Source organism: Hippocampus zosterae, chromosome 3 (assembly GCF_025434085.1).
Source record: "Hippocampus zosterae strain Florida chromosome 3, ASM2543408v3, whole genome shotgun sequence".
Lineage (NCBI taxonomy): Eukaryota > Metazoa > Chordata > Actinopteri > Syngnathiformes > Syngnathidae > Hippocampus > Hippocampus zosterae.
In genome coordinates this window covers 21,741,872-21,754,221 of record NC_067453.1, presented here as the reverse complement: position 1 = coordinate 21,754,221, position 12,350 = coordinate 21,741,872, and the positions used below count along the sequence as shown (strand labels likewise).

At 42.8% G+C, this 12,350-nt stretch overlaps 2 protein-coding genes and 1 long non-coding RNA gene across 4 annotated transcripts; 1 reads left to right on the top strand and 2 right to left on the bottom strand.

The window, feature by feature from the left end:
- The first annotated feature begins 349 nt into the window (after positions 1-349).
- tmem263 (transmembrane protein 263) lies at positions 350-4,190 on the top strand. Of its 2 annotated transcripts, none has more exons than XM_052061586.1 (3): positions 350-517; positions 1,769-1,835; positions 3,628-4,190. In XM_052061586.1, exons 2-3 carry the CDS (start codon positions 1,769-1,771, stop codon positions 3,924-3,926), a joined length of 366 nt encoding a protein of 121 aa, XP_051917546.1. In that variant the 5' UTR covers positions 350-517; the 3' UTR covers positions 3,927-4,190. The 2 variants fall into 2 exon arrangements, with proteins under 2 accessions (XP_051917546.1, XP_051917545.1); XM_052061585.1 differs by having other exon boundaries at positions 3,625-4,190.
- A 1,418-nt stretch (positions 4,191-5,608) lies between these two features.
- LOC127598066 (protein pygopus-like) lies at positions 5,609-9,404 on the bottom strand. Its single transcript, XM_052061573.1, has 8 exons — positions 7,282-9,404; positions 6,993-7,177; positions 6,822-6,919; positions 6,574-6,734; positions 6,308-6,500; positions 6,043-6,190; positions 5,793-5,871; positions 5,609-5,700 (listed from the first exon to the last, which is right to left on the bottom strand). Exons 1-8 carry the CDS (start codon positions 9,236-9,238, stop codon positions 5,609-5,611), a joined length of 2,913 nt encoding a protein of 970 aa, XP_051917533.1. The 5' UTR covers positions 9,239-9,404.
- A 2,493-nt stretch (positions 9,405-11,897) lies between these two features.
- On the bottom strand, positions 11,898-12,214 carry LOC127598073 (uncharacterized). The gene is made up of 2 exons (XR_007961836.1): positions 12,164-12,214; positions 11,898-12,099 (listed from the first exon to the last, which is right to left on the bottom strand). It is a non-coding gene; the product is annotated as an uncharacterized LOC127598073 (long non-coding RNA).
- Between the last annotated feature and the right edge of the window lie 136 nt (positions 12,215-12,350).

Below are 12,350 nucleotides of genomic sequence, written 5' to 3'. Positions count from 1 at the left end.
GGGGCTCGTGTCACGTGGTATAGCGTTTCCGTTTTCCATGTTTTGTTTTGTTTTGTAATGTCTTTTTTGTGCTGAAATATCAATGTGCAAAGCACAAAACAGAATATAAAATCATGATCAATTACATGTGTGATTCTGTTTCAACCTCGAATGAGTGATTTGCGTTTGTATATTTTTTCTCTTTATAAACTCTCTCATAAACAGTGAACAATTTGTCTCCTGTATATGTACCAAATATCCTTATTTTAAAAAGAAGTGAGACATTTTAAAAAAATGTTCACGTTTTTTTACAGAACTTTCCCTCGAACCAAAGTGTAACGAAAAAGAAGCGAGAGAGAAAACAATCACACTAAATGCAAGGGGGTGGAGCTTTTTCTCATCCTCCGAGAAAAAAAAACAACCGATTGAGTCGGCTCAGTCTATCAGTCGCTAGCCGTACAAATTCACACATTATTTATTATTTTAACACAATTTTGGGAGTCGATTCTTTGTGTCAAAGGGTGCAAAAAAATAGAAGGTAAGTTGCCATATTGTTTCAACTTACTGGAGTTTGTTGCAAGATGTCAGCCATAACAGCCGCTGTTCCTAAAACCGTACGAGTTTGTGTAAAACGCGCTAAAACCTACACGATATGCATTTATTATTGGTGCATTACACGAAAATAAATAATAATACTGATAAATAAAAACACGATATGCGTTTTCCTCGATTTGGTGGGGGTGCTGTTGTTCACCAGGAGCGAAGTGACGTGTCTGGCTGCGTAACCTAGAATATTCGAAAGAAGGCAAATAAAATCATGCAATTCATCTAGCTACATAATATTCTACAAATCAAATTAAATTATTTGTAAACACGAGTGCAGACATTGCAAGTGGTTGTGTTTCACTTGACGTTGCTGTAGTTAACCAAACTTAAGCTCTCGTGGGTTATAGCCGCTTTGCTAGCGTGCGATGCTGTCAAATAATCGTTTTTAAATCCTCGCTCCATACTGCCACGTCGCGTCCGTACATATGTTAACAAGTTGCGGCGTGTCGTGCTTTGCGACGTTATTACATCAAATAGCTCACACCTCGTGGCAGGTTACGGGTCCTGCTGTGCAAGTTGTCTTTGTATTTGCAGTGAACAGGTCTGCCTTGTTTGTGGAACAGCAGCACACCCCAGAACAAACTCTTCTTTTTTTACCTTCGCAGTATTAAACCGTTTGATTTTCCAAATCCTTAATGTCCATTTGAAGTTCCATGTTACGCTTGCAAGTTTTTTTTCTACCTTGGTTTGGCAGTTCTGGACAAGTACATATTACATGTGAGGCAAAACTGTAGCGACCAAAATCTCTTTAAAACTACGAGCACAGTGGCTTCCTTGTTAAGTCGAATTGCGTTCTAGTAGGCACTAGAAATGGCAGTAGGACACAATTGTTTACTGGTGTGCCATGGTCATTCTACCAGAGCGCCGAACTGCGCAAATTTATGAGGAAAAAAATACTAAATACTCATCAAAGTTCAACTTATGCACACTTGACATTTTTGGAGACATTTTCCACTGACCGATTCATAATCAAACCAATTAAACATAATGAAAGCTACCCCTAAATGCCATGGGAATATTATTTTAATTTATCGTCCATAGTCTCGTAATAAGCACCCATCTGCTCAAAAACCACCACTGTGCTCTAATGTTGCGACGGTTTGCTCCTTGATAATACTGTTGGTGTGCATTTATTTTAATTGATATTTTTGTAATTATCTCCATTATTTCTTCCCCCACAGAGATGAGTCAGGCAGAGCAGGTGCTTGAGGGTACACCTGCTAACCTTAATGATGAGCCAATAGATTCAGGTCAGTGAATGAAGACTATGTATTTGTATGTCTCACACACACAATATTTAACATTTCAATTTAAACAATGTTTACTTACTTAATTTTTGAATGTATAGGTGTGATTCGAAAAGATTTAAGTCCCCTCCAATCCCACATAACGCCGTGGGGGATGCACATGCAAAAGTCAATAGCCTGTGGCATCATGCGAACAATGCCAAATGTAAACCATGCACTGCAGAGATAATAAAACCATTCATTCATTCATTCATTCATTCATTCATTCATTCATTCATCTTCCGAGCCGCTTGATCCTCATTGGGGTCGCGGGGGGTGCTGGAGCCTATCCCAGCTGTCTTCGGGCAGTAGGCGGGGGACACCCTGAATCGGTTGCCAGCCAATCGCAGGGCACACAGAAACGAACAACCATTTGCACTCACACTCACACCTAGGGACAATTTAGAGTGTTCAATCAGCCTGCCATGCATGTTTTTGGAATGTGGGAGGAAACCGGAGCACCCGGAGAAAACCCACACAGTCCCGGGGAGAACATGCAAACTCCACACAGGGAGGCCGGAGCTGGAATCGAACCCTGTACCTCTGCACTGTGAAGCCGACGTGCTAACCACTGGACTACCGGGCCGCCCTAATAAAACCATAAGGATAAGAATTAACATTGTTGAATTACCTAATTTTTAAACGTTTTGGTATTGGTTTCAGTATTTATCAGTCATCACACCAATACCAAAACGGCAGTCAATACCTCATGGCATTACAGGAAAATGCTACAAACGTACCATTTAGCCTCCAAGTTTTCTCGGACCTGTTTGCAAGTACATATGAACGTACTCTCAAGTTGGTTTGAATGTATTTGCCAGTGAAAATATTTTTACTCTTTCATGGCAGCGCCACACTTCCATTTAATTCTGACGTGTACATCAAGTTGCACGTGATTAAAAAAATGTTAAACTAATATATATCATTTGAATATTTTCATGTTCAAGAGAAGAAAATTGTATCAATTTCCCACTTTTTATTCTTGTGCAACTGAAAGTTAAGCAAAAATTGGAGTGAATTAATTAATTCGGGCACTATTCAGTGGCTAGGGAGTGTTTCCGACCACAGCCATTGTAACATCGGCCAGCATTACTGATTATTAAGGCCCTGGGCAGATTCGATTGACATGGCTGCACATATAGGCCAAAATCTGATTCTCCCAAAATAAATTTAAAAAAGCTAACACCCGGGCGACACAGTCGACAACTGCTTAGCACATTGGCCTCATAGTGCAGAGGTACAGAGTTCGATTCCAGATCCGGCCTTCCTGTGTGGGGTTTGCATGTTCTCGCTGTGAATGCGTGGGTTCCCTGCGGGTACTCCGGTCTCCTCCCACATTCCAAAAACATGCACAGCAGGCTGATAAAACACTCTAAATTCTCCGTAGGTGTGGTTGCGAACGTGAATAGTTGTTTGTCTACGTGTGTCCTGTGAATGGCTAGCAACCAGTTCAAGGAGTACCCCGCCTACTGCCTAAGACAATTGGGCTAGGCTCTCCTGCACGCCGGCGACCCTCGGGAGGAGAAGCGGATTGGAAAATTGATGGAGTGATCTAACACCCACATCCACTACTGGAAGCAGTCCAGCCAAGAAAAAAATCTGTGAATGAAAAACCCTATCATCTGTTGGTAATAAATTAATCGAACAAATGTTGGGGTTGTAAATGTTGGTCAGAGGTTCTGATAGCCTTTAGGACCTTGCTGGCCCTTCACTGTTCACCACTGCGTATCATTCACATATCACATTTATCCAGCAGACACCCTCAAAGAGCACCCTCCAACCCAGACGGGCATGCTGGGCAGGTTGGCGGGGGGCTTGTATGGCGTCACCAAAGGGGCTGTGGAAGCTACCGTGGGCGGCGTGACCTGGGTGGGAGGAAAAAGCCTGGATCTCACCAAGACGGCCGTCAGCTCCGTGGCCGCCGTGCCCGCGGCCGGAGTGGGCCTTGTCAAAGGAGGAGTGTGCGCCGTCGCCGGCGGCGTGACGGCGGTCGGGTCGGCCGTGGTCAGCAGAGTTCCGATCGGAGGAGGCAAAAAGAAGGACAAATCCGACTGATGGACAGAGGAGAGCGAAAGTGTTGATCACACTGAGAGTTGGCATCAGAATTCGCCAGGTCGAGGCAGCAAGGCGATGAGCAATATGGGACTCAAGCAATCAATGTGAATGTGTTGTTCTTTGTTTTTTGTATTCACTTTCTGTTCATTATAACGGCGTGTTTATAAACTCCAAGAGATTGTGCTGTACTTTGTTGTGGAAGGAAGCCTTTTCTTTTCGCCTGGTAGACAGGTGGTCCAATAAAATGTCCATGTCTCATTTTGATCGCAATCTCCAGGACCGTTTTCAACTGCGGGCTGCACAAGACAAATCCTAAATGCACTTGAAAATCACCAGCGAGACAATCAGCCACGAATGCAAATCAATAATTGAGGATCAGGTTTTTTGTTCCATGTTTTTATTTCAATTTAGTCAAGCAAGCTTGACTCAAATGCTCAACATCCTTTATTTGCATTCATCTAGCTATCAGCCCACGTATTCAACCTTTTAAGTTTTGAGTACGTTTTGCACAACTTGCTGTTTCTCGAACACGGACCACAATGGGACAATTCACAACACGTTTGTGTCAGACCAAAACGTCGACAAGGTTTTCCACTTCATGCCTTTCTGTGACTCTTTCAGTTTCTCTGGACCAGCCTGCTGATGACACGGTGATACTTAGAGGCCTCTTTCCCTGCGAGAACATCTTGTTTGAAACTTTGTAATGATGATGTCGTGTTGCTCAATTGTTGGATGTCATCTTGGACTTGTGATGTCAAAAAAGCAAAATGAAGGGGGGATTGTTTCATTTGTTTAATTCTAATTCAGCTCAGACATTTATTGGTCCATTCTTGATTCAAATCGGCAAATCACAGTGTTGGCATCGGAGAGACAGGAAGAATCACAGAAAGGCACGGATGTGTTGGTGCACAGCAAGTTGTGTAAAATGCACCGAAACATGGAACAGTTGGGCAAGTGAGTCATGTCATTTTTGTCAGTTATGTAATTCTCAAAACTTAAACCAACACTGAACTTAAATGTGCCTGCTCCTCCAATTTGCTTTCGAGGTCATTGTTCATGTTCCGCACGAGACAAACAAATTTTTTGGGGCATTTGTTGTTCAAATGTTAACTATCATGTTGGCAAAAAATCTTCTGACTACATTTGAATCAAGAAATGGAAAAGTAAACATTACTACAATAAATTATGAAGGATTGGATGGATTTGTGTGTGCGTGTGAAATGCAGACGAAGCATTTGCAAGCTTTTATTTTTTCTTTGATACAGATAGTCTGGATAACTTGCACAGTGACAATTGTGGTTGAAAAGGCAGCATTTTATTTTTGATAGCATAAAAAATGCTAGATGTTCTAGTGTTTTCTTTTAATTACATTTGACTTGCTGAGAGCAACGTGGTTTTGGGAAATCAAAATGATATACAGTCAGTTCAGATGAATTACAATTGTTCATTCTGCTATATTATTTACAGTGCATCAAGTATTGTAGGACACAAAATATAAGCATTCATTGTACATAAAAGCCCTTTTTTTAATATGTTTTACTTACAGGCATTTGAGGAATCCATTTTATTCTCATTGCATTTTAGATTTGACGCATATGCCTTGTTCAGACTTTCAAGATATCATACGTAAAGTCACCAATATGTTGTTTCAATGAAATGTCAAAACTTTGCAACTGCTCCGTTTACACTGCCCGGCTAATCATCTGCAGAGGTCCAGAAGAGGCCACAATCCTTGGCTCAGCCATCTTCTTGACTGCATCTTTGGCGTCTCTCCCTGTACAAACACAAGAATGGTCAGCCTGACATCTACAATGTATATAGTTTTTTTTGGGGGGGGGGGGTGCGGGTGTTAACTGTGTTCCTTACTTCTCCGGCTTAAGCAATTCGGTTCACAAGAGAAGCCAGCTCCAGCGTTGCAGATAGATGTACTGCAGTGAATATACACCTGGACAAGGAGAGCAGTGCATATTTTTATGTGCTATTCAATGATAACTGTTTCCGGCGCAGCTCAAAATAACATGTCATTCACTGTGTAAGAAGAGATTTTGTTTCAAATAAAGGACTGTGGAGTTTGGATGTTTTGTAGGCTGTACGCCGGCCACTAAACACGGGTTACCTGCTCTTTTTGTGGTTCTAGTGAGTTGGGGTCCACGAAGGTAAACATTTGGAAACTGAAACGCCTGTAATGTCTTGGGAATTCCAGACCAGAGTTTGGACCAACTGGAATCAAAGAGGACGTGTAGCGATCATCTCTGTTTGGACATCTGGGGAAGGAACAGTTCAGGTCAAAGCGGTTAGCAAGGTCTCGGTGTTCACTAAGAAGCCAGGTGACATGACACTCATTCAACACATTGAGAAAACCTGTCATCATTTGTTTTTACCCGTTAATAAGAATGTCCCACTGAGGCAGACTGTGAGGATTTTCACTCGTGGTGGTCCAACAGCGGCCGAGATTAAGGACAAGGTTGGCGTCACTCCTATCCATGAGTTGAACCTCCACATACACGGGATCCCTCAAGATTCTGGTCACAGGATAGTCCGCGGCCAAATAGTAAGAGTTGTAGGCCACTTCCTCTGTGAGTATGTACACTGTAATTATTTTCGGTCTCCAAACAATGCGGGGGGTACCAGGAGTGCATGGACATACCTTCGTCACAACCCTTCGTGAGGCATCGCCCATTACCCAACCTCAGCTGCACACTGATGGGACCTCGAGCAAACACTGCTGCAGGATGCTCGTGCGGTTGGAAAATTTCTGCAACAATAGTTTCAACTGAAGTGCCCCTGTACCGACACTGGAAGAGTAAACTGAAAAGAGAACAATCGCATCAGGTTGATCATTATGGCGCCTTTGATTTGACAGTATTGCTCATAACATTGTACGTAATCCCTTACTCGTAGCTGCTGTCTCGGGTTATAGCACCCAGAGGTCCCATGGCCACTTCATACGAGGAGGTCATCCTATTCTCATAGATTATCATACCAGGCTCCTCCTGCAAGAGACGTTTCGAGATGATTTGGGACTCGAATATTCATTTTTGTGGCTTGAAAAAAATGTGATCTAACCGTAACAACAGTTCCACAGGTGGTCACAGGAAACTGGTAGATTGCAAAAACGGAATTCGAGTCAACAGGCATGCAGCCAGGACCATCTCCCAATAGTGAAAAGGTTTCCAGGTCGATGGAGGGTAAGGTGGCATCTCTGGCTACCACTACGATAAACTGAGCATCTTTGGTGCACTGGACAGTCACTACAAGAGCACAAAAGACAAATGTGATGCATGACAATATCCTCTTGTCCTGACTCTACAGAAGGAAAAAAGCAAAGGAGATTGTTCGGTCTTCAACAACTCACCCGTCTTCCCAAAGTAGCACATGCCTCCATTATAGCAGCACTGAAGAGCATCACAAGCCTCCGCAGAGATATCATCTCTTCCACACGGGACTCGAGCAGTTGTATACACATCACACCTATTGAAAGGAGTCGTGGGGTATTCAGGGTTCTTCGTATGTTTGGTAGAATGATCATAAACAAAAGCATCAGGAAAATGATTTAGGGGAGGATTGCCGTGTTGAACACCCCAATCAGGAATTTTAACAGGATTCTGCCCTCCAGGACTTTCAACAGGATTCTGTCCTGTGGGATTTTTTACAGGATTTTGTCCTCCGGGATTTTGAGGATTCTGTCCTCCGGGATTTTGAGGATTCTGCACTCCGGGATTTTGAGGATTCTGTCCTCCGGGATTTTGAGGATACTGCATTCCGGGATTTTGAGGATACCGTCCTCCGGGATTTTTGACAGGATTCTGTCCTCCGGGATTTTGAGGATTCTGCCCTCCAGGATTTTGAGGATACTGCATTCCGGGATTTTGAGGATACTGCATTCCGGGATTTTGACCAGGATATTGCCCTCCGGGATTTTTAACAGGATTTTGTCCTGCGGGATTTTGAGGATTCTGTCCTCCAGGATTTTGAGGATACTGCCCTCCGGGATTTTTGACAGGATTCTGTCCTCCGGAATTTTGAGGATTCTGTCCTCCAGGATTTTGAGGATACTGCATTCCGGGATTTTGAGGATACTGCATTTCGGGATTTTGACCAGGATACTGCCCTCCGGGATTTTTAACAGGATTTTGTCCTCCGGGATTTTGAGGATTCTGTCCTCCGGGATTTGGAGGATTCTGCGCTCCGGAATTTTGAGGATTCTGTCCTCCAGGATTTTGAGGATACTGCATTCCGGGATTTTGAGGATACTGCATTCCGGGATTTTGACCAGGATACTGGCCTCCTGGATTTTTAACAGGATTTTGTCCTCCGGGATTTTGAGGATTCTGTCCTCCAGTATTTTGAGGATTCTGTCCTCCGGGATTCTGAGGATTCTGCACTCCAGAATTTTGAGGATTCTGTCCTCCGGGATTTTGAGGATACTGCATCCCGGGATTTTGACCAGGATACTGCACTCCGGGATTTTTAACAGGATTTTGTCCTCCGGGATTTTGAGGATTCTGTCCTCCGGGATTCTGAGGATTCTGCACTCCAGGATTTTGAGGATTCTGTCCTCCGGGATTTTGAGGATACTGCATTCCGGGATTTTGAGGATTTTGACCTCCGGGATTTTGAGGATACTGCAATCCAGGATTTTGAGGATTCTGCACTCTGGGATTTTTAACAGGATTCTGTCCTCCGGGATTTTTAGGATACTGCATTCCGGGAGTTTGAGGATACTGTCCTCCGGGATTTTTAACAGGATTCTCTCCTTCGGGATTTTGAGAATACTGCATTCCGGGATTTGGAGGATTCTGTCCTCCGGGATTTTGAGGATACTGCATTCTGGGATTTTGAACAGGATACTTCCCTCCAGGATTTTGACCAGGATACTGCACTCCAGGATTTTGACTAGGATACTGCATTCCAGGATTTGGAGGATTCTGCCCTTGAGGGACATCCCAAACAGCACGATTATTTACAGGAGTCTGCCCTCCAGGATACTTGATAGGATGCTGCCCTCCAAGGTGTTTAACAGGATTCTGGCCCATCGGATTTTTAACATTCATCTGCCCTCCAGGATCTTTAAATGGATTCAGCCCAGGATGACCAGATAACCACAGATATGAAGGATCCAAAGGTTCGGTTGCAAATGGGCCGTCGGGAGGAAACAAGGGATTCAGACCTGTTGGATTCTGAGGTGGAAGGTTGCTCTGAGGAGGTGGGTTTTTTGAAGATTGCCCGTGCTGAGGTGTTAGCTCGGTCCTTCTGAAGCACACCAGCAGCACAAATACCCCTAAGAAGATAACGCCCCAGCGGTTTGCCATGGTTTCACACTGGTTAGACCTGGACAGTCCCCAAGTGCGCCCTCATATGTGAGCAGATGAATTTATATGTGACTACAACTGGTGGTTTAACAACCACACCTCCTCACATTGAGGCTGTTTTTTGTCAATGGCCACTCAAAGGCTTAAGGGATTTATTATGTAACCCTTTTTATTTGGTTGGGGTTCCCAGTCCATTTATTTATTTATTTATTTATTTTAGCTGGGTCCTTTTAGGAGCTTTTTGGAAGCTTCTCAAGGCCAGGTGGACAGTGATGAGTGGCATGGTGACATTTTGTGATGAGCAATATTTATGTCACAAAAACCTTGGCTTGCCAGCAGTTTATTTTATGGGTAGCTAGCGTAACAGATATCGATCTTCAGCTTGGACCAGTTATCAAGGCAAGCTGTCATCAGAGGACTACCACTTCACCGTGTGGGGTGCAACGCAATGTAGGCTATATACGTCAGTGTGTGGGGAGGGACTATGAGTATGATGCAAGTGAGTGCACATATGAGTAGAATACAAAATAAAAACAATGTATAATAAGTTGCCTGTTAATCATCCATAAATATTCAGATGGTAAAACAAGTGAAAGTTAATTGGTTTAATTTATGGCTATTATTCAAGCTATTACCATTTTTTTAAATGTTTCTGTCTTCAGTGGGACTAAAATCCATGGCTTCGTAACTCCAAAAGCCCTCGTCGCTGCAGACAGAGCTACTGTTGACTGTGAGCGAGTTTATACAATTTCAAACTTTTAATTCTTAATCTTATCTGACCTAAATAAATAGTGAATCCGTTAATAATTAAACTATCTGACCTTTTGTTAAATTGACAACTTTCTTTTCATCGAGGCTTGACAACAAGTGTAAAACCTAGATACCCATAATGAGTGTAAAAAAAAAAATAGGACTCATAACAAAGAATCGGTTGCAAATACAAATATTGAAAAAAATGAACCCTTCTCGATCTGCTATAAAACTTATCAGGCAGATAGTTAGCCAAAGGCCTTGCCAAAGTACAAGTGTTCTCCTCGCGGGGTGACCATGGACACTGACCAGCTGGTCACCGCGACATGTTGGCTTCACTGTGACCATCTAACCCCAGTGGAAGGAAAGGAGACATCTGATAGGGTGAGTGCGGGAACAAATGTGCAATATGCATTCTGTATGTCAGCAGTTTGTTCTCACAAGATTTCAGGAAGAGGTCATGTGAGATATTTCCCCTAATTTTAGGGAATTGATAAACTAACTGCAGCACAACATTGTGGAATCATAGTCGAAACTGTACTCTTTTAGATAAATATATGTCATATATACAGTATGTATATATATATATATATATATATATATATATATATATATATATATATATATATATATATATGCGTTTGCCAACTGTCATGGCTTACCGCCAAACAAAAGTGTACACATACAGTAAAATAATAATTGTGCCCTTCTGCCATCTAGTGGTAGAGCGTTTAAATTTTTGCCTTGTTACTAAAAAAACGACGGTACATTATTTGTAGGAAAAAAATCATTTTTGAACAATCGATCCATCCTAAGAACCAATCTAGATTTCCCAAAGCACATCAAATCTCTGATTTCCGGCACACTAGTTGGGGGCACGACCACGGTTGACAAGGCTACGATTTCTTACGAGGGCGGCCCGGTGGTCCAGTGATAAGCACGTCAACCTCACAATGCAGAGGTACTGGGTTCAATTCCAGCTCCAGCCTCCCTGTGTGGAGTTTGCATGTTCTCCCCGAGCCTGCGTGGGTTTTCGGGTAGTCCGGTTTCCTCCACGCATTCCAAAAACATGCATGGCAGGTTGATTGAACACTCAACTGGCACGATCACATTGAGAGGGAGCCAATGTTCTACATTCATCCTGAGTGCCCGCACGCAAAACCAAGGCACGATAATTGTTGTTCCTAAATTCCAGCCATCCATCTTCAACATTGCTTGTCCTTATAACGGTCATGGGCGAGGCCAAACCGATCCCGGCTGAATGTTTATCACCCCAAAAAATCATGGAAGTGGATGGACTTGCTTTACATTTTGTGTACTTCCGAATACGCAGATGGAAGTATATGTGATCGAAGCTGCACTATATGTCTGTTTGTGTGCAGGTCTGTATTAATGTATAGCGTTCCCCTACCGATGGGTTTTTACAGTGTTCTTAGTGTGAATACCTGACTTGTGGAAAAGGAGAACTCAAGTCACCATTGTGCATTTAGCATTTTATTGAACAATCACATGCCACCTCATCGGACCCCGCCTCTTAAAGGCACATGCGTGCAGGCTGACTGAGTTTTAGCATTCAAATATCCTTATAACGCCATTCAAATGTGTATTTTAACTCTTTCGGGGTCAGCGGTTATTACAGTGGACAGCTTATCATGTTATCGGGTTACAGGGTGCATGAAAGGATTAATGAGACTATGTGAGGTTTATATTTTTTTCCAAGTAAGTTTTTCAACACTCAGGTTAGAACTTTGACACAAGAGTGCCCTCCATCCCACTCGAGCGTCGGAGTGAGTGGCGTGTGTGTGTCGTACCCAATCGGATCCTGTGGCCTTTTTTTTCTTTTTTTCTTTTTTTCTTTTTTTCTTTTTTTCGTGTGTGCATGCACTGTGGAAAATATTCAACAACAAAGTCACTTTTTAACACAAATGTTTTATTGGTGGTTATGAAATTACATTTGATCTTAAATGATTCCCGACCAAAATGATCCGATTTCACTTGAAGTTGTTAAGTTATTAATTAACACGACCAAAATATCTTGGTCCATCTTTCTATGCCAGTGACAGGCAGACCAATTAAACGTGCTTCCGTCGCAATGACAGAATAAATCATGGCTACGAGGAGATCAGCTTCATTCATTCATTCATTCATTCATCTTCCGAGCCGCTTGATCCTCACTAGGGTCGCGGGGAGATCAGCTTCATGTTTGTTCAATTAAACATACTAAGTAAGAAAATGTCTGAGTCTATTAAGACAAGTTCAGCATTATTTTTTTCAGGAGCTTATTTCGTGACGGTTTTTTTGTTTGTTTGGGAGTAATACTTGTCGAATGTAAAATGGGCGCCTTGGTTCTAAAAAGATTGGG